Source organism: Pangasianodon hypophthalmus, chromosome 15, assembly GCF_027358585.1.
Source record: "Pangasianodon hypophthalmus isolate fPanHyp1 chromosome 15, fPanHyp1.pri, whole genome shotgun sequence".
In the NCBI taxonomy this organism is placed as follows: domain Eukaryota; kingdom Metazoa; phylum Chordata; class Actinopteri; order Siluriformes; family Pangasiidae; genus Pangasianodon; species Pangasianodon hypophthalmus.
In genome coordinates, this window is record NC_069724.1 from 1,252,308 (window position 1) to 1,276,978 (window position 24,671).

The following is a 24,671-nucleotide window of genomic DNA, read 5'->3' on the forward strand; positions in this document are numbered from 1 at the left end:
TGACTCGAGCAGCGCGCGCACACCATCATTCCCCAGTGATACAGCGCGCGCAAACACTGCTTTCCATCTTTCGCTTTTTATTTCTTTCTTTTTCTGACAAACCTTACAATCCTTCTCACTGATCACACCGAGACAAAAAACCTCACACACACACACACACACACACGCACACAAAACAAAACACAACAACACAATGTCGATTTTTCTCCAAGCCAGCCATCTCAGCGTCAGCCTGGGCACTATTCTCCGCTCTTGAGTTCCTTTCTTTTTCTTTTTTTTTTCTTTCTCTCTCTCTCCATGTCGGCTCGTGGAGGCGTTCTTCAAGCTGAAGTGTGTCATCGTGTGTCGGCCGCCGTTTCTCCCCGAGCATGCTGGGCTCCTCAGCACACACATAACGCCCCGAGGACCGGCGTCGCTCCGCGGCTCCAGCAGGACGCCAACCTGGACTAGTTCACGCTTTTCTTTATTCTGATCCACTACATAAGACGCTTTTTTTCCCTTCCCTCTACAAGGGTTTCCTTTCTTCAACTTCATAAAAGGGGGTAACCATAGACTACTACACGCTCTGACGTCCGCAGCAGCGATTTTTTCATGTGCATATTGTTTTTCTTCTCTCCAGCAGTCGCGCTCGCGCTCGCACAAACCAGCCCCGTCCCTCCTGCAGCCATTACGCGGAGACGCTGCTCTACATTTCCGTGGGCTTTTTGTTTGTTTGTTTGTTTGTTTGTTTTTTATCCACCGCACCCCCTAAATCTCCAACATCTTTCAGAGCTGAGGGAGGAAAAGACAGCATCCCTGAAGCCTCACAGTGTGGAGCGCATCACCGGAACCATGGCTCGTCCGCAGACTCGGACCCGGATTTCATTCATCTGAGTGACCACAACACGCCACTTTCTTTCTTTCTTTCTTTCATTCTTTCATTCTTTCTTTCTTTTTTTATTTTTCGCTATTTTTCGGCTTAGGAAGACCTTTTCTCGTCACTTCTGAATTCCAGTCAGATGTAATCATGGTGTGTGATGTGCTGTTGGTCGAGCGGCTCAGTGACCTGTTCGGATTTCCATAACCGGGGAAAACACTTTGGGACCGAATACGAGCTTTTTAAATACCCCACTTCTCTGCTCTTTTTTTTTTTTTTTTCTTTTCTTTTTTTTTTTTTTTTTGCAGAGCAATCACACACACACATGTGATCCAGTGGGTCTGATTTGAGCGATTGATTTGGCCCGTTTTCTTTCCCTTTCCGTTCTCTGGGTTGGATTTTTTCTTCTCTTCTCGTTTTGGACCACAGGCACTTGGATTACTGAAGGTGTACATATATATATATATATAAACGGATTTGTGGAAATGTTGGGTCCTCACCAAGAAAAAATATGTGGAATTGTCTCTGCTCTGACAGTGTTGTCGTCTGTCTGCTTTGTACAATGGTAAGAAAAACCAGAAGCTGGGTGATGGGAGATGTTTTTGGAAGCGCAGGGTTTGGGATGAATTGCGCCAGGCTGCTTATTGCTATTGGCCATCGCTGATCATTCACTGATAGGGGCCACTGTGTAGTGAATACTTGTCCATCCAATGGCATAAATACTTGAGGTGTGTGTGTGTGTGTGTGGTGTGTGTGTGTGTGTGTGTCAGTGAGTGCGCGGGCAACATGCGCGTGTCCGTCTCCAGACGCGTACATTATCAATAACAGTGGCACTATATCATTTTTTTAAATTAAATCAGTTTATATGTATATGTGTGTTATTCATGTGTATGCCCACACGTCTTGTCAGTGTGCACACACGTCTGCTCGGCCTAGAGAGACGTGACACTGAGACTAGCGCAGTCTCCATCCAGCCTTTGACGTGAACGTGCGTCTAAACGCACAAGACGTTTTTTTCCCCTCTCTCTTAAATCTAAAGAGCTATAGCTATCATTTTGCCGCAGACTTATCTGATCAGTGCGTTTATATCTCAGTCCACCCCCACCCCTAGACTACCATCATGCCTTCTGATTATTAGTACAGGTTCATCATGGCTCGTTTAATGAAAGTTCAAAAAAAACACAAAAAAACCCCAGTAGATCAGAAGTAGATCTTCTTTTGTGCTGTTTGGATGCTCACCTGCTTCTGTCTCATGGTACTGATATCTGTGCCACCTGTAAGCGTACATGATAAGCAGCTCATCGATAATCATGCACTCATTATATGTCAGAAAGGATGGAGACGCTAACAAGTGGACTCCATAACTCCATATGGTTATTAAAGGCAGAACATCTCCGTCGTTTAGACAGCACAGGCCCCAAACTGAGCATCTTCTGCTGTTGACGTTTGGTCTCATAGCTTTACACGCAATGGATTTCCAGAATGAATCGACTGAATCTGTGGTGCTGCATATCCCTGATCACATTAGGCATGAAATAATGACTGGATATATATTCTCTGGTTTAACATTTGCTTGGCAGCGATGCTGTTTGGACTTTCACCATTCACCAAACTGTAACTAAATCATATCAGGATCAATTTTTGAGCTACAAGCCCTGATTTAAAATATCCCAATTTTTTTTCTTTTGCTGTAAAACTGCACTAAATATCAGGCCATGTTGCAGTGTTGGTTTTCAAGCTCCTTAGAGATGAATATGTCCTCAATCATGACAAAAGCTGAGCAAATGAGCTATGAATTTACACAAGATTATGTTGCATGAGATGATATAGACATTGTCATTGTCACTTTGATGCAGCTTTGATGACTGGTGAAATATAGGCTACAATATTCTATTTGAATGTAAATCATATAATTTACGTCTCATATTGTCATTAATATTACTGATTATTTTAATTGCATGAAACTGATAAATATTACTGCATGTTTATGAAATATTATCCTCACAGGCAGGGGTGGAAAAAGTACCAAGAAACTGTACTTGTAAGTAAAAGTACGGGTACTGTGTCAAAATCATACTCAATTAAAAGTAGAAGTGTGGAGACGAGTATGTAGATTCAAACACTCAATTATTCAAGAATAAAATGTAAATATACTTAACTGATGAACAAGAGCTGAGCTAGAAATCTGTCATAAGGAAAAATATCCTGCTAACTCATACAAACCTAGATTTCGGCTTCCTGGTTAGCTAATGTTTAAAAACCTTTTCTGAAATAGCTAATTTACAAAACCTAACTAGCTAGTTAATTCAACAAGCTAATGTAAAAAACATAACTAGCTAGTTAATTTACTGAGCTGAATTACAAAACGGGACTAGCTAATTTCACAAAATTAAATTTAGCTTAATTCAACATACTTCTTTAGTTTTGATGGTGAATTTTAACATTTTACTTTGGAAGCTAAGGAAATATAAATATAAATATAAATCAGTAACTCCAGCAAAGACAATATTTTATTAATAAAAAACAGAATAGGATAAAAATATGGGGGAAAATGTATATATATATATATATATATATATATATATATATATATATATATGTACACACAAAGTATACAAGTACTTTGAAGGATAAAACGAAACCGCAAGACGTAAAAAGTAATTTTCTTTTCTCTTGGAAATTTACTTGAGTAAGAGTATTCAGGTATTTAATTTATATTAATGTTATATCACTAAAGTACAGTAACAAAGTAGAAGTATTTTCCACCCCTGCTCACAGGTTGAGGTTTTCTCCAAAAGTGTAAAAATGTCCATAGCTATCTATAATGAATAATTATGGTCATTCGTCATCGCGCTATTTATTAATAACTGTAACTGTCTGCCCGTAGCAATTCTGCTGGATCTGGAATATCTGTGGCCAAATCGACAGTGGACAAACTGTTGAGGGGGTATGACATCCGTCTCCGGCCGGATTTTGGAGGTACGTCCATCTTTTGCCCCTTCCCCTCCTTTTCTGTTTCTGTTCCTCTTCCTGTGTGACTGGTGAAGTAAAGTGAAAGAGTTCCTCTGTCAAAATGCTTAAAATTCTGCGAGCATCTACTTCTAAACAATTCAGCCAAATTAATAGCTCATGCCATCCTGAAGCTCACTCACAGATCATACTGAAGCACTAAAAAATATTAAAAGTACTAGGAGGCAATAATACGTGGAAGTTACTAACATTGTTGAAGGTATTGCTGGATTCATACAGCTGCAGAACCAATTTCAGGGTTAGGATGTAGATGATCCAGACAGAGAGGAACACCTGAAAAAAAGGAATATTTTCAGTCTAGGAGGAAAGACAATAGAATATTTGGTTGTTCTCTAGTCACTAATTTTCATTTCTGATTACGTTTACCCATAGCCTGTGTCTTCGAAAAAAAAAAAAAGCAAAAACAGCAGAAGGACTTCTAAAGGCTGAGCACACTGTTTCAGCTGCCCATGATTCATAGTTATGCACACGTTCACAATTTTAAAGAACCCCAGGGATGCTTCTTCATCCACAAAACACAAAATAACTTTGCCTCACCCACAAAAATGCTTTGTTTGAAGGACGATGTGTCCAACCATTCATCACAGGTCTTGGTTTTGTCCCCTGACGTTGCAAAGAGGCAGTAAATTTGCTATTGGAGGTGCTTTTTCTTTCCACCGTTCAACTCAGCCTCAGCAAATTAGCTTGTATTTCACCAAAGGAGCAAATCTTTGCCGTGAATTGCAAAGCACACAACAGTATCAAACTCTCTAGAGGAAGCTGAATCTATTGAATCTATCCATCCATCCATCCATCCATCTGTCCATCCATTCTCTCACGCATTACCACTGTTTGTCTCCATTAAATTTGCACCAACGTTATTCGATGCTTTTAAGTTATTCTTATTTTAAGTGTTCTTAATGGGGTAACACTTCAGGATATCTCAGGACATGACTCCACATTGTACTTACAGTAACAGAGCTAATAAGCTGGCAATGGTAACATCTGCTAACTTTAAGTAACTGGGTTAAGTTTAGTTATTTATGAACATTAAAGAGTAGAGCATTAATTAACTTAAAGCAGCCAACAAGATGATAAGAGACATAACGCTAACAAACCCAACTAAACTACCTAATATAATAATACATGTAACCCAGAGGTTGGGTTTAAAAGAACAATTCAAGTTTTTTTTTTTTTTTTTTTTTTTTGCTGTACTGTAAACTATTATTCCTATTAGCATTACTCATGAATAGAACTAATATTTTATTAAATATTTTTACACTGTAGTCGACCTGATGCACATTCCTCTTTGTGTGTTCCGTGTATGATCGATATGTTTATTCTTGTTGATGTTGCATCTATTAGTTCCTTGAAGTGTCCTTCTACAGAATTACACTGGTTTATTAGCACCGGTTCATTTAACACATTAATTCCATGCATTCTCGGTGCTTCGTACAACGTTAGAGGTTGATGTACATGTGTTTGGGAAGGCAGCAGTATGTGAGAAGATCCAGCTGCTTGGTTCGGATCAAAGGTCTGCGTCACATTCTTCATGGTCGGAGCTAAGCTCTCCTTCTACAACTGCTGACGGCCTTTAGCTTTTAGAAGGACTCGTTTTAATGAAAGGTAGCTTTAGGTTCCTTTTACAAAGTAAGACAGTTAACACTGTTAATCTAAACCAGGGGTCCCAAGCTTTTGTGTCATTTGAACCCCTTCAGCAATAATTATTTGCCTTAAATACCTCCTGCGATTTCATGCAGGCCGACGTTAAGCGAAACGTTTGCTCGTTGCTTGGTTTTACTCGTCAGCTTTTGCTGCTGTTTTTCAGCTATGCAACTTCACCTTGAAATATTGGAGTGGTTTTGTGGTCAGGTTTTTTCATGTTTTGTTTTCAAATGTCTTTTTAAGAAAGCTGCTCCAAGCACATCACACAGCTGGAGGCGGGTTTGGCCTTGTCAATACCCGAGGACATAAATCTGACATTTGAGATACTTCTCGCTGTACTTACAGAGAGCTTTCCGCTTTGGAAATATTGTTGTGTGATTTGTGCTTGGATGTTCCTCCTCTTGTGACAACACATCTGTCCTTTTTAAGAGACTTGTAAAGATGATGACGTTTTTAGCCATGAAGAATGAATTAGCTATTAGCTAACCGTGTCATTTCTGTTTAACTTCTCATGTACTAAGGGCTATTATCACATGACATGATCAATCAACTTCTATTCACTTTTTAATATATAATAATAAAATGATAGAATATTGATTGTTTTCATTAATTTAGTTCGCAATCCCCTGGTTGGAAAACGCAAGATATAGACCATAATCATACTCCCTTGCCCAACAATGAGCATTGCCCCAAAAGCAAAGCTTTATATTAACTATAGTGGCTGTTGATGTAACGATAAAATTTTTTGTCAGTTCAGAATTGTCAGCGTAAACAAGCATATCATCTGCATACAAAGTCATGAAGTGTTTTTAAAGCTAACTGGTTATATGTTAAGATTCTGTCTAAGATAAACTGGACTAATGTTTGATATGACCTGTATGATAAGTCACAGCACTGTCCGGAGATCTTGAGATCTTGCTATTCCGCCAATCGAGTGTCTTTCAGGATCAGGATCCAACAGCATTAAAGCACAGCCTGAGTCATGCTGAACGGCCCATGCATAAATAACACGCAACAGGTCAAGAATGTTATCAGCAGCTAATCAGGATTTAATTAGCCAGTTTGGTCATTCTGAATGAGCTTTGTTATGTAGATGGTGAAACGCACAACGAGAACCTTAACCTCTCCATTTACAAAAAAAGGGGTGTGTGACTATTGCGACAACCCTTTTTGTTCATGTAAAGAAAAAATAAAACAATAGAACATCAGACTTGTCATGTGAGAGGGAAACGAGCGTCGTAACAGAAAACAAAGACACTTGTCTTACAGATTTGTCGTTTTGATGCAAATTTATTGAGACGTTTAGAAATGAAGCTTCCTGAATTGCAAAAAAATGACATCTAAGCAAGTGAAAATAACTTTTAAGTAGTATACTTTTAAGTACTTCCTATTATTAGATTGCAATAAACATATTATTACATTGTTAAACCTATTTCCAGACATTTTTAATTTCAAGCTTGAAACAGTCCTATTATTTTTATTGCCAGATAATTTTGCACATTTTAAAGCATTTATTTCTAGAAAGAAGCAAAATTATCTGCCAATAGAATAAGAACATTTATTAAAATGCCTAGAAATAGGTTTAATAATATTATATATCTTATATTTGGTTTAGTGTTGTTTTATAATAGGAAATACTACTTGCTAAGATATCATTCTCTGCAATGTGCTGGAGTAAAGCCAAGTGCCAAGTAACGCCAAAATAATACAAAATACAAAATAAAACAAAAGAATAAACAGGAGTGATACCCTTCTGAAGCGACGATGTCCTTCCTGATCTGCTAATCCCCACGTCGGATCTGGGTCTCTTCCGGGAAATCCTAAACACATAGTAGACAGAGAGAGGGACAGAGAAAGACACGCACACGTACTGTATACACACACAGAAAGCCAAAAATACATCCAGGGATATAACGCTATTGTACAGTGTAGGATCTTTATTCAGCTTTGTACCACACATTATCCATGGCAACGACTTTTCTCCACAAACTTTTAAGTCATGGTCAACATACACGCACCGTCCATTTTATCCATTTTATCTCCATTTTATTAGGAACACCTGTAAACTTGCTCATTCATGCAGTTTTCTAAGCAGCCAATCACGTGGCAGCAGCGCAATGCATGCAGATACAGGTCAAGAGCTTCAGTTAATGTTCACGTCAAACATCAGAATGAAGAAAAAGTCTGATCTCTGTGACTTTAACCCTGACATGGTTGTTGGTTCCAGATGGGCTGGTTTGAGGATTTCAGAAGCTGCTGATCTTCTGGGAATTTCACACTCAACAGTCTCTAGAGTTTACACAGAATGGTGCGAAAAACAAAAAACATCCTGTGAGCAGAGGATCTGCAGGCTGAAGCACCTTGTTGATGAGAGAGATCAGAGGAGAATGATCAGACTGGTCTGAGCTGACAGGAAGTCTGTGCCCATGATAGCCTCAGATTCCTGTTCTTACCTGACAGGACTGGAACCTGATGTGGTCTTCTGCTGTTGTAGCTCATCCACCTTAAAGCTCAATGTTTTGCACATGTTGAGATGCTTTTCTGCTCACCACGGTTGTAAAGAGTGATTATATGAGTATCCTTCCTGGCAGCTCGGACCAATCTGGCAATTTTTCTCTTTCCTTTCTCATCAACACAGTGTTTCCGTCTGCAGATCCTCTGCTCACAGGATGTTTTTTGTTTTTCGCACCACTCTGTGTAAACTCTAGAGACTGTTGTGTGTGAAATTCCCAGAAGATCAGCAGCTTCTGAAATCCTTAAACCACCCCATCTGATACCAACAACCATGTCAGGGTTAAAGTCACAGAGATCAGACTTTTTCTTCATTCTGATGTTTGATGTGAACATTAACTGAAGCTTTTGACCTGCAGCTGCAGGATTTTATGCATTGCACTGCTGCCACATGATTGGCTGATTAGATATGTGCAGGGGTATGGGTGTTCCTAATAAAGTGGATGGTGAGGGTATAAACAGCTAGTTTGCCTAAAAATTGATTGGGAATTAAACTCTGGAGGGATTCCATTCAAAGAGGGCGACTTTTTTATATTCAGTGATGCTTGTTTTAATTCATTTAGAATGAAAGATGCCCTAAGTGTTTTTAGGTTCTGTGTAGACCGTTGGGAAAGATTAAGATCTTGCAGGAAGACATTAATAGTGTTGTTATTAATTTATTAGTAGAATAAAATGCAGAAGTATTTAGAATTAAAAAAGAAATTTAAGATTAATATCATCAGTTAATTGTCATGGAGCGAATATTGTTCGGGTCAGATGTCAAAACACAAAAAAATAATAATGTATTTAAAACGCGGGAGATTATTAATTCATTGAAATCCTTAATTTTAATAAAGAATATTAGAAATGTTTTTTGTGTTCCTCCTAGGGTATAACATAATTGCTTTGTACACCTTACTACATGTAGACCATTTCATATTCAACTACAGAAAAACAGGAAAAAACATCTGAATTTAAGACGTTAAAAGTACATTTCTGTCTTTACTTATTTACTCGAGTAAGATGTTAAATCTACATTCGTGAGTACAATCGGTAAAAAGCGATTACTGATTGGTAGTACACAAAACTCGAGACTGAGGCGGTCATCTTGTTTAAAAACGAAGTGACTATAGAGAGTGTCTTCACTTCTCTGTACCAATAATTCCTCATGTACGTTCTCGCTCTTCGCTCTGTTTTCCAAAACTCGGCCAAACAGCATTCATCGTTTTCAGTCTGATAGCTATGTGTATGTTTTTGCTCTAATGACATGAACCACACACACACACACACACACACACACACGAGAGAGAGAGAGAGAGAGAGAGAGAGAGTATTATATATACATAGTTATGCATTTCAGTAGGTGGGACAGAATTCAATACTTGTACCTGTATACCTGTGCAGGTATAAAAATACCTGTTTTAACATATAGTGTTTCGTGTGATGTTATGTTGCAGTAAGGTGTTAAGCTTGCTCTTCTTTGTGACTATACACTGTGTTACACAGGTGATGTATTGATTTAGGTTTAATTGAGTTAACGTTTGCTTCTAGTTAGTGTTTCATAATTTCAGTGAACTCTTTAATTAAGTTGTTAATTGCATAAGCAGTGTCTGTTGCATTAATTGACCTAAGGCAGACAATTCACTGTTAATTTTTAGGGACATATACACAATAACACAAACCATTCTATAATCCATTCTACAGTATAATGTTTTAATACTATGTGTAATAATAGTACTTTAAAATTTATAGAACATATGTAACCCCATTAAATAGTTTTTGATTCCATCAGGAAAATTGACGTGGTTCTCTACTCCTGTAACTAAAAACAAGATCTGAGAACTTGCTAGTATGTTTAGTGACTTGCCCAGAGATTAGATAAACCATTTCCTGAAATGAAAGATAAAAGTAGGGAAATAATACAGATTGAGCTAAGTGTCAAAAACATTGACAAGTACTCCATTCAGTTAATACAGCAGTGCCCAGAGTCTGGCCCCCGGACCACATGCAGCCCACGAACAGATTTTAATTGGCTTCTCGCTAAGATTGTAGGATGCGTGGCCCACCAATCAATTCACTGCGGTTATTGCTGTCACATGATGGTGGCAGTAGTACCATAAACTTCGTGTTGCACCACAGTTACACATCACAGAGTCTATTATGGAAGCTTGTTTTCACCAGATATGAGAAAAATATTGTGCAGATTTATCTTGCAATTGTGACTTTTTATCTTGTAATTGAAGTTATTTTCATGCAAATGCAAATTTTAGGACATGAAATCTAACAATACAAGGAATATAAAGCACCTGATGTGTTGTTTGGCTCGGTTAAGGGTAGGGCATAGCCTCATAAGCAGAAACAGATTTGGATTAAATCACTAATTGCTGGGAAAAATTAAAATATCGTGCAACTCCAAGGTAAAAAGTCGCAATTGTGGAATATAATCTCTTAATTGACTTTTTACGGTGCATTTTGTGAATCTGCGTAAATTTTTTCTCACATGTGCCAGAAGCAAGGTCCCAAACTTTTTCTCTGATTAGACCTACAAATTTATTTACGAAACGATGTTTAGTCATGGCTACAGCTGAAAAGCTGAAAGTTGACAGTGAGAACAGGAGGTTTCAAGAGAGCTGGAAATCAGAATACGTATGTCAACAGAGTGTTATGCTAAATTAAGGGATTTAATATCCAGAAACATTGTACTACTGTTAGTTTCAGCTCACTAATTTGATTGGACGAGCGACGTTCCGAGAGCGCCGATATTTAGTATAACAGCACTGGGACATTTCACTCCACATTTCCGAGTTCGTTACATAAAGTCCCAATTCTAACAGTAGTTCGTTACGCTCAAACTGTTACTACATGTATTACGTACGGGCTGTCAGTCAGTCTGTGCGTTGGCATGGCAACATGCAGCACGCAATCCGGCTGTGCTTTCTTTGGGAGCTATTTTCATTGACAGAGTAAAAATAAACAAAACTTTTGGCCATATTGTGTCTAAAATGCAAGTTGCTCGGTATTAATTTCTTGTTTATAGAAGTGTTGTATAAAAGCAATATCACACTCACAATCGTGCTGCTGTACTGAATATCAGCACCTGCGGCCAGATCACAGCCGTGCTAATATTTAGTACAACAGCACTCTTGCTCGTGCAATATTGCATAATTATGAAACAAATCATGGGCATTGCAATAAATATTCAGGGGACGAGAAGGCAGAGAAACTGAAGCAGCTGGACGCTAAGCTGGCAGAAGCAGCGTTTATCAGAGCGAGCTAGTCAGTGGCAATGCTTTCAGTCGCTAAGCTTTTATGGAAAAGCTTTCTCTAGAGTGAATTTGTGAAAGAGTGCTGAACTATGTTATTTGTACTAAAAAAATTTTTAAATGAATTTACTAATATCATCTTGCGTGTCACAGCAACAGCTGTCAGGTGATTCCCCGCTGCAGTAATTCCTTTAAAATTAAATTCATTAGTTCAATAAATATGAATCACTCTACATGTTTCTATCATTTTTGTTCACATTTTGAATATTTAATATTTTAAATAATTTCTGAATGATAATGTGGTAAAGAGTGAGTGCTGCTCGGGGAATATGATATAGTCTGATATGAGTTAATGCAAACAGAACATAATCATGGAGATTTAAGTGAAGTGAAGTGACTTGTGGCCAAGTATGGTGATCTATACTCCGAATTTGTGCTCTGCATTTATTGCGAGTATGGGTCACCATACTAGGCCACAAGTCACTTCACTTCACTTAAATCTCCATGATTATGTTCTGTTTGCATAAGACATAATCTTGCAGGGTGTGGTATCCTCCGGTTCGGTGCTCAGTGACTGGAGAAAACACTCTGCGTAGGCGTTGAAGAAAAACCAAACTGAGTCTTTATATAACTCGAATTTGGCAGAACAGATCAAGAAATCCCTTTTCCAGAAATGTTTCCATTACCTGAGCAAAGGCACGGCGATGTGTAATGGTATAAAAGCTCACGTCCAGCTTCAGTGGGATTTCAGGACATAATCTTAATCCATGTTCCGTAGTAACCTGAAAATAAGTGTTCTAGGTCTTTCTGTATTGTGTTCTGTGCACTCTTATTATTTCAATTTGTTTGTCTGCTAGCTCAGGAAACCATTCGGCGTGAAATGTAGAGAGAAAGCGTGCAGCATTTGAGCCATAAGTACCCTCTGGTAGGGTAATAACATGCACATTGTCCCTGCAGCTTCACTTCTCCAGCTCTTGCATCATTTTAGCCCATCTCTGTTGGGAAATCTGTTTTGCTCGGTGGATTTTAGTTTGTAAATTATTGCAAGTGTATTTTACTTTGTTCATGTTGTTGGAGCACTGCGACATCGCCAGATAAAGAAAGTAAAATGTGATCCGGGGAAGGGCTGTTGCACCTCAGCTAGCTAATTTTTTAACGAAAATTATTATCTGAGCAGGGAGAAATGCTTCAACTGTTTTATTTTTTGTTTACCGGACATACCGTAATTGATACTGAAGTCAGGTGGATTGTAGCGGCAGCCATTTAAGCATCTAAGCAGCCATCTTCCTTCAGGTTATAGGAAACAATCCTGTAAGACACCTGTAAGTCGTGCCAGTAGAAATGCGTTAAAGTAATTTACTGTGTTGAAAAATATTACAGCAAATAATCTTTACCCAAAATGGAAGCTTACTATTATGTCACAATAATTTCCCAGGTAGTAAGCCGACTTAGACAAACTGTAAAAATATTGCGTTAATGAACTGATCAGGGACTTGGACAATTATGATTAATTAAAGGTGATTTTTAATATAGTTATTACTTATCATTAATAGAACATGTCTTAAAAATATGATGTCACTGTTTAATTTTACTTTTGACATTTTCGTTAAATAAATTTTAGGTGACTTTTGTTATTTGAGACTCAGATTTTTGGAAGAAGGTAGATGATTTAATGTATATTATGCCTTGCATGATGTTTTGCAAGGAATTTATTCTTATTATTCTAAAAAATAATCCAAATTGGATCTATTTAATCAAATAGATAAATTACATCATCACCACAAAATGCACACAGTGGACTCAACTCAAGATGAAAATTTAAATGAACTCATTAGATATTGTTCATCTTCAGTTTAAGACTTTAAGACAGTTTAAATGTTTAAAAGGTTTCAAGAACCATAAAATGTATAATTGCTCTGACTTTTCTTATGCCTTTTTTTTTTTGCTCAATCAGCTTGATTTAAAAAAAATCATACAATTTAATTTGGATTTTTTTACAATGATATTCACATGCAAGTCTGTTTCTAACATTGTCGTATATTTTAAATGATCAACATTCAAAAGAGTATAAAATTATAGATCAGGAATTTCATTTATATATTCATATGTCATATGAATATGTCAGAGTTTTTTCTCCTGTGGATTTCACGATTTTTTTAATAGTGGGTAAGAAACCTTGAAAAGTTTTCAAAGTAATTTTAGTTCTAAGAAGCAAACAGTGACACGTAGTCCAATTTGTGACCTTGTAAAGAGTTCACACAGCAGCTTTGCGATCTTTTTGCGCTGGCTCCAATCATTATTTTGCAAGTAGCCAGTTGTTAAGCTTTTCAGTGTTCATCTTGGTCTTTCATTTTCTTTTTTGTACTATAATTTAATGGTTTTATCCAGGAGAGGCTTGTGGGGATCGTGCAGACTTTAGTGTTGCAGGACGACATTAATAATGACATAGCTTCCAACAAAATGAACTCGAGATGCTGTCACACTTGATTTATGCTATAGGGTACGATCTAGTGAATTTTTAGAGTAACCCACTAATACAAAGTTGAGAGCCGACAACATAAATTCGTCTAGCATACAGTCTAGCATTTCCTCTAAACACTTGATGTTTTTTGTTCTCCCCAAACTGTGAGGAAGCTCTCTGCTATTTCAGTTCATGTAAATGAAACAGGAGAATGTGTGTGTGTGTGTGTGTGTGTGAGGAAGACACTGGACTAATTACACCCACGAGGATCTTATTTATGACCTCAATAATCAGGTCAGCCTCCGAGGACCATGATTTTTACGAGATTGAGGTTTCTCATTTAAAGTCATTCCTCCCAGTGAGAGCTACCTCTCTGTGTCCGAATACATCCTCCGTAGCGTGCGAGTCCCTGAGACTGCTTGTGTTCTGCATATAAAAAAAATGCTGCAATTTTAATTAACAGAATGGAACGGGATCTGCGACTGTCACACCTGAGGCCATGAATCATCACGACTCAGTGCTACAAGACAGGACCTTTTTTTGAAAATGTATTTTTTGTATTACTTTTTTTTCATATGATTTGTTGATGTATGTACGATAATGAGAAATATGCAGAGTGATTTTTTTTTGCTGTGATGTGGAAAGACTGCAGTTTGTTTTAAGTTCAGCACGATTTCACTGCATAGAGCTGTTCCTCTCCTAGAACTGCATTAACGCTCAGCATCACGTGTTCGTTTCAGTGAGATGTCTATCGCTGAAGACAGATTTCAAATTAGAGAATGCCACTCAGCAGGCCATCATACAAAATTCCACATAATAAGTGATTAGTACAGTGACTCTTGTTTTAATGTGGAGATGTGAGTACTGATGGAATAGCAATGCCACTCTTTTTATCTGTTTAATGCTCCAAATAATTGTATTTGGATTTAAATCTGAAGTGAGAATGATTATTTTTTAAAAATTTAATATGAACCCTACCACTGTGCCTCAGGAAATACTGGAAAATTCTGGAAGACACGATTTCATAATCTCATTTTAATCCTACTCGTTCAATTCCTATTTTTTGTTTGTACTCATTTGTGATATTTTCTAACAAATTTAGTTGATTTTATTAGTAGCCTAATTTAAACCACTTTGACCCAGACCAGGCCGTTACTAAGAATGCTGTAAATCCGTTCATGAACGTTGTCTTCATTGTTCCACGAGCTTCATATCATGAAGGTCACACGTTTTTTTTTTTGTCAAGTCCTGCAGAATCCCTGTCTTGATGCACATCTCTGGTCTCATCTAGATACAGATCCCTGTGAACATTTCCACAAAACAAATAGTGCTCCTCTTATTCATGTCTGTCTTTGTGTCCGTTCAGCCCAATCTGAATATTGTATTCGTATCCGGTTACAATCCTGTTGTTTTACGCTGCTCATGCCAGATTGTCTACCCTCAGGGTACATACCCATGAAGTATCAGATACTGATTTCTTTGGTCTGAAAGGAGAAACACCAGAAATCCCCATAGAATTAAAACCATGAACCAAAAGCCACAAATTACATTATCTTTGAGGAGCCCACCATTCCATCCACGTTGTAAGTGGCCCCTGTGGACTTCAGGGAAATCTAATAAAAACTCCAGTGGCCGGTAAATTGTATCAGTAAGTGTTCACGCTCTCCGCCCTTCTCTTACAATGTCAGTACCTTTAAAAGCTTTGTTAAAGGAAAAGTGAACATATTAAGTTTGAGATTAGAGATCAGATCTCAGCTGTGTAACAGACGCGTATTAACAGTATGCTGTGATGCCTATAAAGCATTATATATATAATATGGGATTTATATATATATATATTTGGAAGGCTTTCTGTTCTTCATATATACTGTTTATACTCATTTGGGGCAGATTTTTTTTATAGAAATAAGAAATCAAATAATTAAGGAAACACAATCTTCACACTTTGCTGTTTGGGGCCCCAGAATTCACTATGATTGTTTTTGAGCTTAGGAGAACTCCAGAGATCCGATCCCTGCTCCTTTTGTGGTTCACTTCTACTAAACAGTGGTGCGGTCCGCATCAGCCATCCGCATTCTGCACTAACATGCCAAGTAACATGATTGATTCAACTTGTCATGTTACTTCCTGTTTCAGCTTTAACAATTCCAGGGAAAGGTTTGTTATGGTTATTGATATATAAAACCAGACGTTCACAGGACTGGAGCACTGTAATCAGTTCACCTTTGTGGTGCGAGTGATTGCACTCGTCGTGCATCGTGATGAACGCACGTCTCATCTCAGTCTACATGGATAAAAATTTTCATATACAAGAACAGCTCTTCGTTTGCAGGTATTCCTGCATGATGACATGCTGTACATCTAAAAAACACTGTTCTTCACAGTGTTGGTGCCAAAGGAAAAAAAAACATAACGAATGAATCTAGTGCCAACCATTTTGAGACACGGTTATGAGCTCCGCCTATAAATGAGCCCAGAATCATCCCTGAGTGCGAACTGGAGTATTCAGGCCAAGTGTGGAAACACCCTTGGTTAGCAGTTATTAATTATTATAAGCCCATGAGACATGTATAACCCTTACCTATTGATTGTCATTGATTCAACGCTGGTTCTATACATCTTTAAAGAAGAGAAAACTGCAAAAGGGTTTTACAGTGTTTTACTAAAACAGTCAGCAAGTCACTAATAAATAGAAAGAAGTAGGTCCGTTTTGAGTGGGCGTGTGCCGTGGTGTTTTCCTCGGGCTCCTGTGGGCTATGTAGAGGGAATGAGGGATGCAGCAAGTGAGAGACGAGGTGAAAGTGTGTACCCTGTCATCAGTTTGGGAAGGCAAGTGGGAGCACTGAGTGACTCATGGAGCTCCCAAACCCTTGTGAGTGGGGTGATCGCTGTATAATGAAGTTGGCAGAACATGGCAGAGAGAGTGAGAGAGATAAAAAAAAAACCCACTGGTACTCTCCCCAAACCCATCATTCTTTCACACCACACCCTAGAGGCCACATTTTAAATGTAGCTGTCATCAGCAGGGGTGTGTGGTTTTTATTGCTTTGGCTCTTGGCTGTTATGTCTGAGGGACTGTGAACACTGGCCCCTTTTTGCTCTGTAGGCTGCTAGTCACACCTCCCATCTCACCATAGGGACCTGCTGGTTCCACTAGAGGAAGATGGTACTGTAAAACTACAACATCTACCTCCGAAGATTAAAAACAACTATTCTGGTGTGTTTGATAGACTAACAATTGTGGCATGTGCTAGATAAATATTTATAGCGCTGTTATTTGGACTGACACTGTTGTTTTTTTTTTTTTTCTGAACCACTACATTACAGTGTCTAGCCCTGTGTGTCTTTACGTGTAAGGAGTCCATATATGCTTGTGCATTATAAGCATTTTTAATGTTCTGTAGCCTGCAAGACTGTCACACTTTCAATAAGCAGAAAAAAGAAAAGAATGGAGTAACACTTTCTTTAGATAGTGCAATGTACACAAACTACAAACCATCTATAGACTGTCATGAAGTGGCCTATTATCTATGTTATAAGTAAAGAGTAACACACTTCAGATCATGCTGTTATAGAAAAATAATCCACACGTGATACGGCCTGACACAAAGCCGAGTTACTGCGGATTATTTTCGTATAACAGCACGTTCCTCCAAAGTGTGTTTTTCCACTTATACCATGCAGATTTGCCAACAGTTACAATTTTCAATTTATTGATGAACAACACACTGCACTATTTAACAGTTTATTGTTATATTTAATGTTGTGGAACGTCGACAAGACAAGTTAGTTCCTGTTCTCACTTACATTATAGCAGCTATAAACATTCGTTAACTCACCGGCCTCCTTTTTTCTCTCTCTCTTTAAGCTTGAGACAAATAAATGAGACATAAAACTGCGTCGTGTTATGTGATTGTGAGACGGGAAAGCATAAACTCTTCTGTCCTCCTCTGTCGGGGAACTGTTACAAAGCACTGACACTGGAGACTCCTTACATAAATGTTACATAAATATCTCCTAACAGAAAGCTTCAGCACATCAGTTTTCCTTGTTAAACAACAACCCATCTTTATTTAAACCCTATATATGAGCTGTTACTCTGTCAGAACAAGTGTATTAATATAAACCTGTTATTTATGTTACAGTCAGAACTATCGTCAGAGCCGTACTGTTGTAGAAAATTAATCCATAACTTGAGAATTCAACTGCACTGTGGTGGGAAATTGTGAAAATACTAGAGGCAAGTTGACGGTCTATAGCGTTTATATACTAAACATCAACAACTGTGGGCATTTTGTTTAAAATTTGTTGATACGCTGGTTGAAGGTCACCTGACTGGTGGTCAATCGTCTATAGACGTAGACGTAAACCTATCCAAAAAAAAGGCTACAGAGAAGATCACAAAAAACAAGAATGGAGAGAAAGAAAATGAGAGACAGAATCAACCTCTTTGATGTGTACCAGATTACATCATGTTGCTGCAGTCACCTCCCACCTGAGCTTTAGGTTGTCATGGACACCAGCGCTTTCTCCAAATACCTTTGGCACAGGCGCTAGCAGCTAACACGCACCACCTAAAAGACATGTAAGATGATCAGATCAAACCAGAGGCAGCTGCAGCTGGAATTGAAAATACCGGAAGGACTAGATGGGGAAGTAGAGAGGAGAAATAAATCATGCTCTGCAAAACCAATTATTTGGCAAGACTGAAAAATACAAGATTGTATTTTATATTTATATTAAATAGCACTTACTAATCTACCCAGGTTTGAGGTCTATAACATCCCTGTGTGCATTATTAAAAAAGCAATCTCACAGCCTGTACGTTTCCCAGAATACACAGCGGCTCCTACAGTATACTTTCCATGAAATAAGGATGCGTCATCTTTCCGCACCAGTTCTCCCAGTCTACATAAAGTGTCTTTGTTAATAATAAATGAATCCAGTCAACCAGGAGGCTTGTTAGTCGGGGCCCTCACATGTGTCTCCATGAAAAATGTGGTTTTTTGCGTGTTTGTATGCACAACCCATAAATCTTCAGCACAAAAGCTCAGGTACGTCATAACAGAGGATAGATAACGAGTGACGTGGGAATGATCTATATCCTAACAAGGAGAGAAATCCCTCTGATTTATGGCTGGAAATGCTTGAGGAGGTAGTCTTTACTTAAGGATTCTCTTGCACTTTCCTTTCCTGGCAGTGTACTCATGTGTAGGAGTGTGTGAGAGTGATATGTACAGAAAGGCAAAATAAGGAGGCCTATTTAGTGCGCACAGAACCGGGGAACACAGCCTACATCATTCGCATTGTGAACACTGTACTTATCAGCAGAATCAGACATGAGAAAGAAGCAACAAACTGTGATATAAGCAATACACTCACCATCCACTTTATTAGGAAAACCTACACACACATACATTCATGCAGTTTTCCAATCGGTCAATCTTGTGTGTGATACAGGTCAGGAATTTCAGTTAATGGTCACATCAGTCATCAGAATGGGGAAGATGGTTGTTGGTGCCAGACGGGCTGGTTGGAGTATTTAAGAAACTGCTGATCTCCTGGGATTTTCCTGCACATGTCTTTAGAAGGTGCGAAAAACAAAAATACCATCCAGGTCAGCAGCACGTTAATGAGAAAGGTCGGAGGAGAACGGCCAGACTGGTTCGAGCTCACGGGAAGGCTACGGTAACTCAAATCACCACTCTGTACAACCATAGTGAGTAGAAAAGCATCTCACCATGTCAAAACTTGGGCTACAAATGGGCTACAACAGCAGAAGACCACATCAGGTTCCGCTCCTGTCAGCCAAGAACAGGAATTTGAGGCTACAGTGGGAACAGACTCACCCGAGCTGACCCGGTTCAGTGAGCCTGAATGGGCAGGTGTACAGGTGTTCCTAATAAAGTGGAATGTAAGTGATTGATGCATTGGCGTATCCTTGGAAACCAGGAGGCACCTGCCAAGGGTGTGATGGTGCTGTGCAAATCTCTCAGATAAATAAAGACAGGGTTAGATTATTACAGGGTCAATTACTGCAAGATGTGAGATGGATTCAGACTGGTGGCACTGGCAGAATGCAGGATTAAAAGCATATCTCTTTATCGCACCTCAGGAGGACAATTTAATGGCTTGGTTTTGGTTAGAAATTGCTTTTTGGAGGACCAGGTTTCGGATCTGAACCATATGGAAAATGGTTTAGGTTGGACACAGGCACAGACACATGCACAGGCTTTCTGCTGTGTCCTATGACTTATAACAGTTATAATCATCTTCGTTCATTGTGGCTGTCAGATGGATTTATTCATCCAAAATATAATTCATCCAAAATGTAAATTCTTCTATTCCTTTGGTGCTCCAAAGCTGATTGGCATTCTCTTGAGCAATGCTTTTATTTATTGCCAAGAAGAAGAAAATGACTTAAATAACAAAAGGCACATCTAGTCAGTTTAGACTCAGTATCTCATTCAATAAATAGATCAGGTTCATTAAGCAACATGCTTCTGGTCATGTTATTCTTCACAAGAATTTGTGTTTTGTGTTTAAATTGTCATCATATACAATACAAGCTTCAAATCTTTTAAAAGTAAACACTCAAGCCTGCATTTAATGCCATAAAAAGATGAAAAGATGTGATGGCACATGTGACCTTAATTATGTAATAATGCAGATTTCTTTTTTTTTCTTTTTTTTTTTTTTTTGTTTCTTGGATGATGACGTGGCTCTTGATTATTTGTCTGCTTCATTAGAAGGCTGTGGTTAGTGTAGGTGTTCCCATTGACCATTAAAGCATAATAAATAGGCTGTTCGTTCTGACTCACCTCCTTCCAGCACCACGTTTTTTAAATGTCAACACTGTGTTAATAACTACGAATGTCAGGTAAAGGAATGGATGAATATATTGATTTCAGCATCATATTTTAAAGACGGAATGTTTTCTTCGCAGCATTTTTCTAATAGAAACATTATGTGAAGATATCCCTCTGTCTCTCCCTCTCTCCCTCCATCCCTCCATCCACCACCTGTGCTAATCAAGTATCTTCATACATGGATGTAGATGCTGCTTTGCTTAAACAAACAAACAAACAAACAAACAAAAATGGTGTAAACATGTGGCCATTGAAAAAAAAAAGAGGAAGATAAAATGAGAGGCAGATTGAACACAACGTACGAAAAGCACTGTGTCTCCCTTCGCAATGCTAAAATGACAATGCTGCCCTGTTGCTATGTAACCCCTCTGTTGCTAAGCAATGAGTTGATGATTAGAATTCCGAATCCAGAGGAAGAGTGGTATTTTCTTTCCGTCGTTCTGCCAGGAGTTGCTTTTGTTGCTCTCGCTGTGCATGGCTGCTTTAGTGGAATGCGTGTTACTCTCGTCTAATCCCGATCCGTTCAGTGCAATTATGCTGCTGAAGCACTGAATGATAATATACATCCTTAATGGCAGTAATATTGTATGGGACGCAGTAATGGATTTCAGCACCAGCTTTTATTTCCATCTGCACTTTATCAAGAAGTAAATCATTTATTTGGCTCTGGATCTAAATATGTACAGAATGTTTAGAATGGCTTTAGAGAGGTTTAGGGATGGATTTTAAATCCATGTAAAGTGTAGTAATGATCCTTGAGTGGCAGAAGAGGGCAGTGTATGTACATCATCAATGGAGACGGGGCCTACTGCGCTCACGGTGTGACTTATGATCTGCATCACAAACACGATGTCACTGATAGTTTTCTGTTCGCAAATCAGAAGGTGGGGATTGATTTTCTGCAACAGCACGGCTCTGAGAGTAGTAACATAAATGACAGGTTTACATCAATGCACTTGGTTTAATGCATTATTGTTTCTATAGCAACAGCTCATTCACAGGGAGTTGTACAGCGGATGCTCTACATAATCGAAGGCTAATAATAAACGGATTAAAAAACATGTTTGTGGAACATTTATGGAAGGAGTCTCCAGTGTCAGCACTTTGTCACAGTCAGTAAGTATTCTGAAACCGTCAGGACAGACGAGTTTACGCTTTGCAATTTCGTGCTAACATGACAAGCTATATTTTTTGTTTTTTTGTTTTTTTTCCTTATTAACGTCGAAAAAGAAAAAAGAGAGGCTGGTGATGAGACGACTGTTTATAGCTGCTATAACGTAAGTGAGAAAAGGAACTACAGTAACTTACCTCATGGACATTCAATAATATTAAATGTAACAATCTCTAAAAAAGAGTGATGTGTCATTCATTAATAAATTAAACATTGCAATTGTTGGCAAATTGCTGTGGTATGAGCGCAATAACACACTTCAGACAGTATTGCTATACAAAAATAATCCGCTTTGGATTATTACTCTGTACCACACCACTGTCATGTATTATTTCTTACATGCTGTATTCTTGTGCTATAGATATATATGTATATATAGCATCCACTTCATAGCAACCGTGTGTTATATCACCTTCAGCATCTGTGAATTATATCTACATGTTGTCTTTTTGTTATTGTAATGTTTAATGTCCAAAATCACAATAAGAGCTCAAAAAAATCCTTGTATACTGTAGCGTACTTGGCCAGTAACGCATGATTCTGATTTTGCTTAATGTAGACTCAGACATACTCATGTTACACTTCCCAACACAATGATAGCTCATCAACCCCCTCAACTAATTGAGGTAATAAATCTTTGGCAATACACTGTTAGGCCCGAGGGTCTGCAGCTATACATCACACAGATGGATGCTATACATTCTGCTTGTCCTGTATTAATAAAGCATGTAGAGCTCCACCCCAAAGCTAAGAGGCACAACAAAGAGACACAAGTCATTATCGTCATCATTACCTGTTGCGGAGACACGTGACGTCTCAGGGAGGAGCCACTGACCTGTGAGGATCAGGGCTCTATGACGGAGCATCATTCATCTTTACAAATGCGGCATTTTTGCTATTTTTCCTCCCTTTCTTTTTTCTTCCCCTCATCATGTTGGACTCTCTCAGTCAAGCCGAGCTCCTGGTGATTCACCCACTGTTTAGGAAAACAACGGCATCAGGGGGAAACAAGCCGGTAGTCTGAACATAGTCAGCACCTCCAGAGATGCCACCTGCCATACATTTGTCATTTAAATATGTACATAGATTATAGTGCCATCTGTCTGCAGAGAGGCAGAGAAGGGAAAAGAAATGGGTGTGAACACACAGGATTGTAGATCAGAAGATTTCAGGTGTCCCAAAGCACTCGACAAATACAAGATATATGCAGAAGGAGAAAAGAAAGGTAGAAGGAATAATCTCACATTTGGTGCTTGGTGCATTACCATTTGTCTTAGTCAGCTATCTCAGGAATGCTGGAAGTTCGAGCAGGTCTGAGCTGCATGCTGTTTGCCTATTTTTATTGTAGTCCCAAAGTACAAGGTTATCATTTCTCTGAATTCTTGAATCAGGTGTTGATTAATCTTCTATAACAGCAGCCTGTGACAGTAATTCCAGTTGCAACCTAAATCACAGGTTTATATGAATGCGCACGTACTAATATCGTTATCGTTTCTATAGTAACAGCTGTTTGTTAGTTCTAGTGACCAGTGTCTGTTTTTAGTCTACGCCGTTGTCTCATGATTCGGATAGTTATTACAGATTACGCACACTTACAGAATTTATTTTGACTTGTCTGTATTGTTAGCAAAATCGCCTCTCTCATTTTTCACACCTTTTATTTTGACATGCATTTTTACTTCCTGGATTCTGTCTCCACATCTGACCCTTATTTCCACCTGTTTCTTGTTTTCTGCTAATTACTCCATGTATTTAAGCATCTCTTTCAGTTCACTTTATTTTGTCATTTGGAAGGTCTTTTCCTGATTTTAATTCCAAGCAGCTGGATTCTCTGGCTTCGTTTCTGTCCGTGCTTCCCTGTTTGAATCCGGGTTTTCCTGCATTTATCTGTTTGCTAGTTCTAGTGACCACTTTCTGTTTTTAGACTACACCTATGTCTCAGGATTTGGATAGTTATTATAGATTACTCACACTTACAATTACTCACACTATTCTCCAAGTTCAAGACAGAGTTTGTTAAAAACACCTTTATGAATAATTTGTATGAATTTTAAAAATAAAGATAAACTGGTTGGATTTCTTTTTTCACTTTTATATGAATGAAGAATAAGTTTAATTCTTAAATTGACCTTAACCCTTGTAATTTCATACCTGCAGCCAAAGGTATATTTATTAGATGGATAGTGAATCCATACTTATACTTCAATTAAAATATTAAAACCAGAAAACACCAAAAAACAATATGGAGAACTAGGTGCCAATTATCTGCTAAGGACAAAGAAAGGCTCAGTGACACCTTTGGCAAAACAAGACAGCTTTTAAAACATACAACAGCTCACAAAAGACACAAACACTACAAGAGGCAGGTATTGAGAGGAGGTGGAAAGACAGGAAATAGGAAGTGGAGAACCAGGATGTAGAGAGCAGAAGGCAGGAACCAGGAAGTAAACCATTAAACCTCTGTGACAGTACAGTTTATATGCGACACAGGGCTGAAGGGAAAGGTAGAGGCAAAAGCTGATTTAGTATAAGTGATGTTCATGGGGGAAAAATCCCAGATAAGATCACTATTTGTCTCTATCTTGAAGTTAATAATAAAAAAAAATACTGCTTGTCATGTTACGGAGAAACCACAAAGCACAAATTTTTCTGTTCTGCAAACATCAGGAAACTTACAGACTGTTACAAAGTACTGACACTGGAGACTCCTTCCATAAATCTTACATAAACGTCTCCTAACAGTAAGCTTCACCACATTGTCGATTGTAAGTTTTTCTTTGTTAAACAACTCATTTTTATTCCTTTTTTAATTATTATAAGCCTTATAATTATATGGTGCGTCCACCGTATAGGTCCCGGTGAATGAGCTGTTGCTATAGAAACAATA

At 38.3% G+C, this 24,671-nt stretch overlaps 1 protein-coding gene across 2 annotated transcripts in view; it reads left to right on the forward strand.

Moving 5' to 3' along the window:
• Positions 1–327: 327 nt before the first annotated feature.
• Positions 328–24,671, forward strand: part of gabrb4 (gamma-aminobutyric acid type A receptor subunit beta4) — a 52,754-nt gene continuing 28,410 nt past the window's right edge. For both annotated transcript variants that reach the window (XM_026938892.3, XM_026938893.3), the window contains exons 1-2: positions 328–1,421; positions 3,744–3,835. In XM_026938892.3, coding sequence (XP_026794693.1) covers positions 1,342–1,421; positions 3,744–3,835 — 172 coding nt within the window. In that variant the 5' untranslated portion in view covers positions 328–1,341. The remainder of the gene's footprint in view (positions 1,422–3,743; positions 3,836–24,671) is intronic.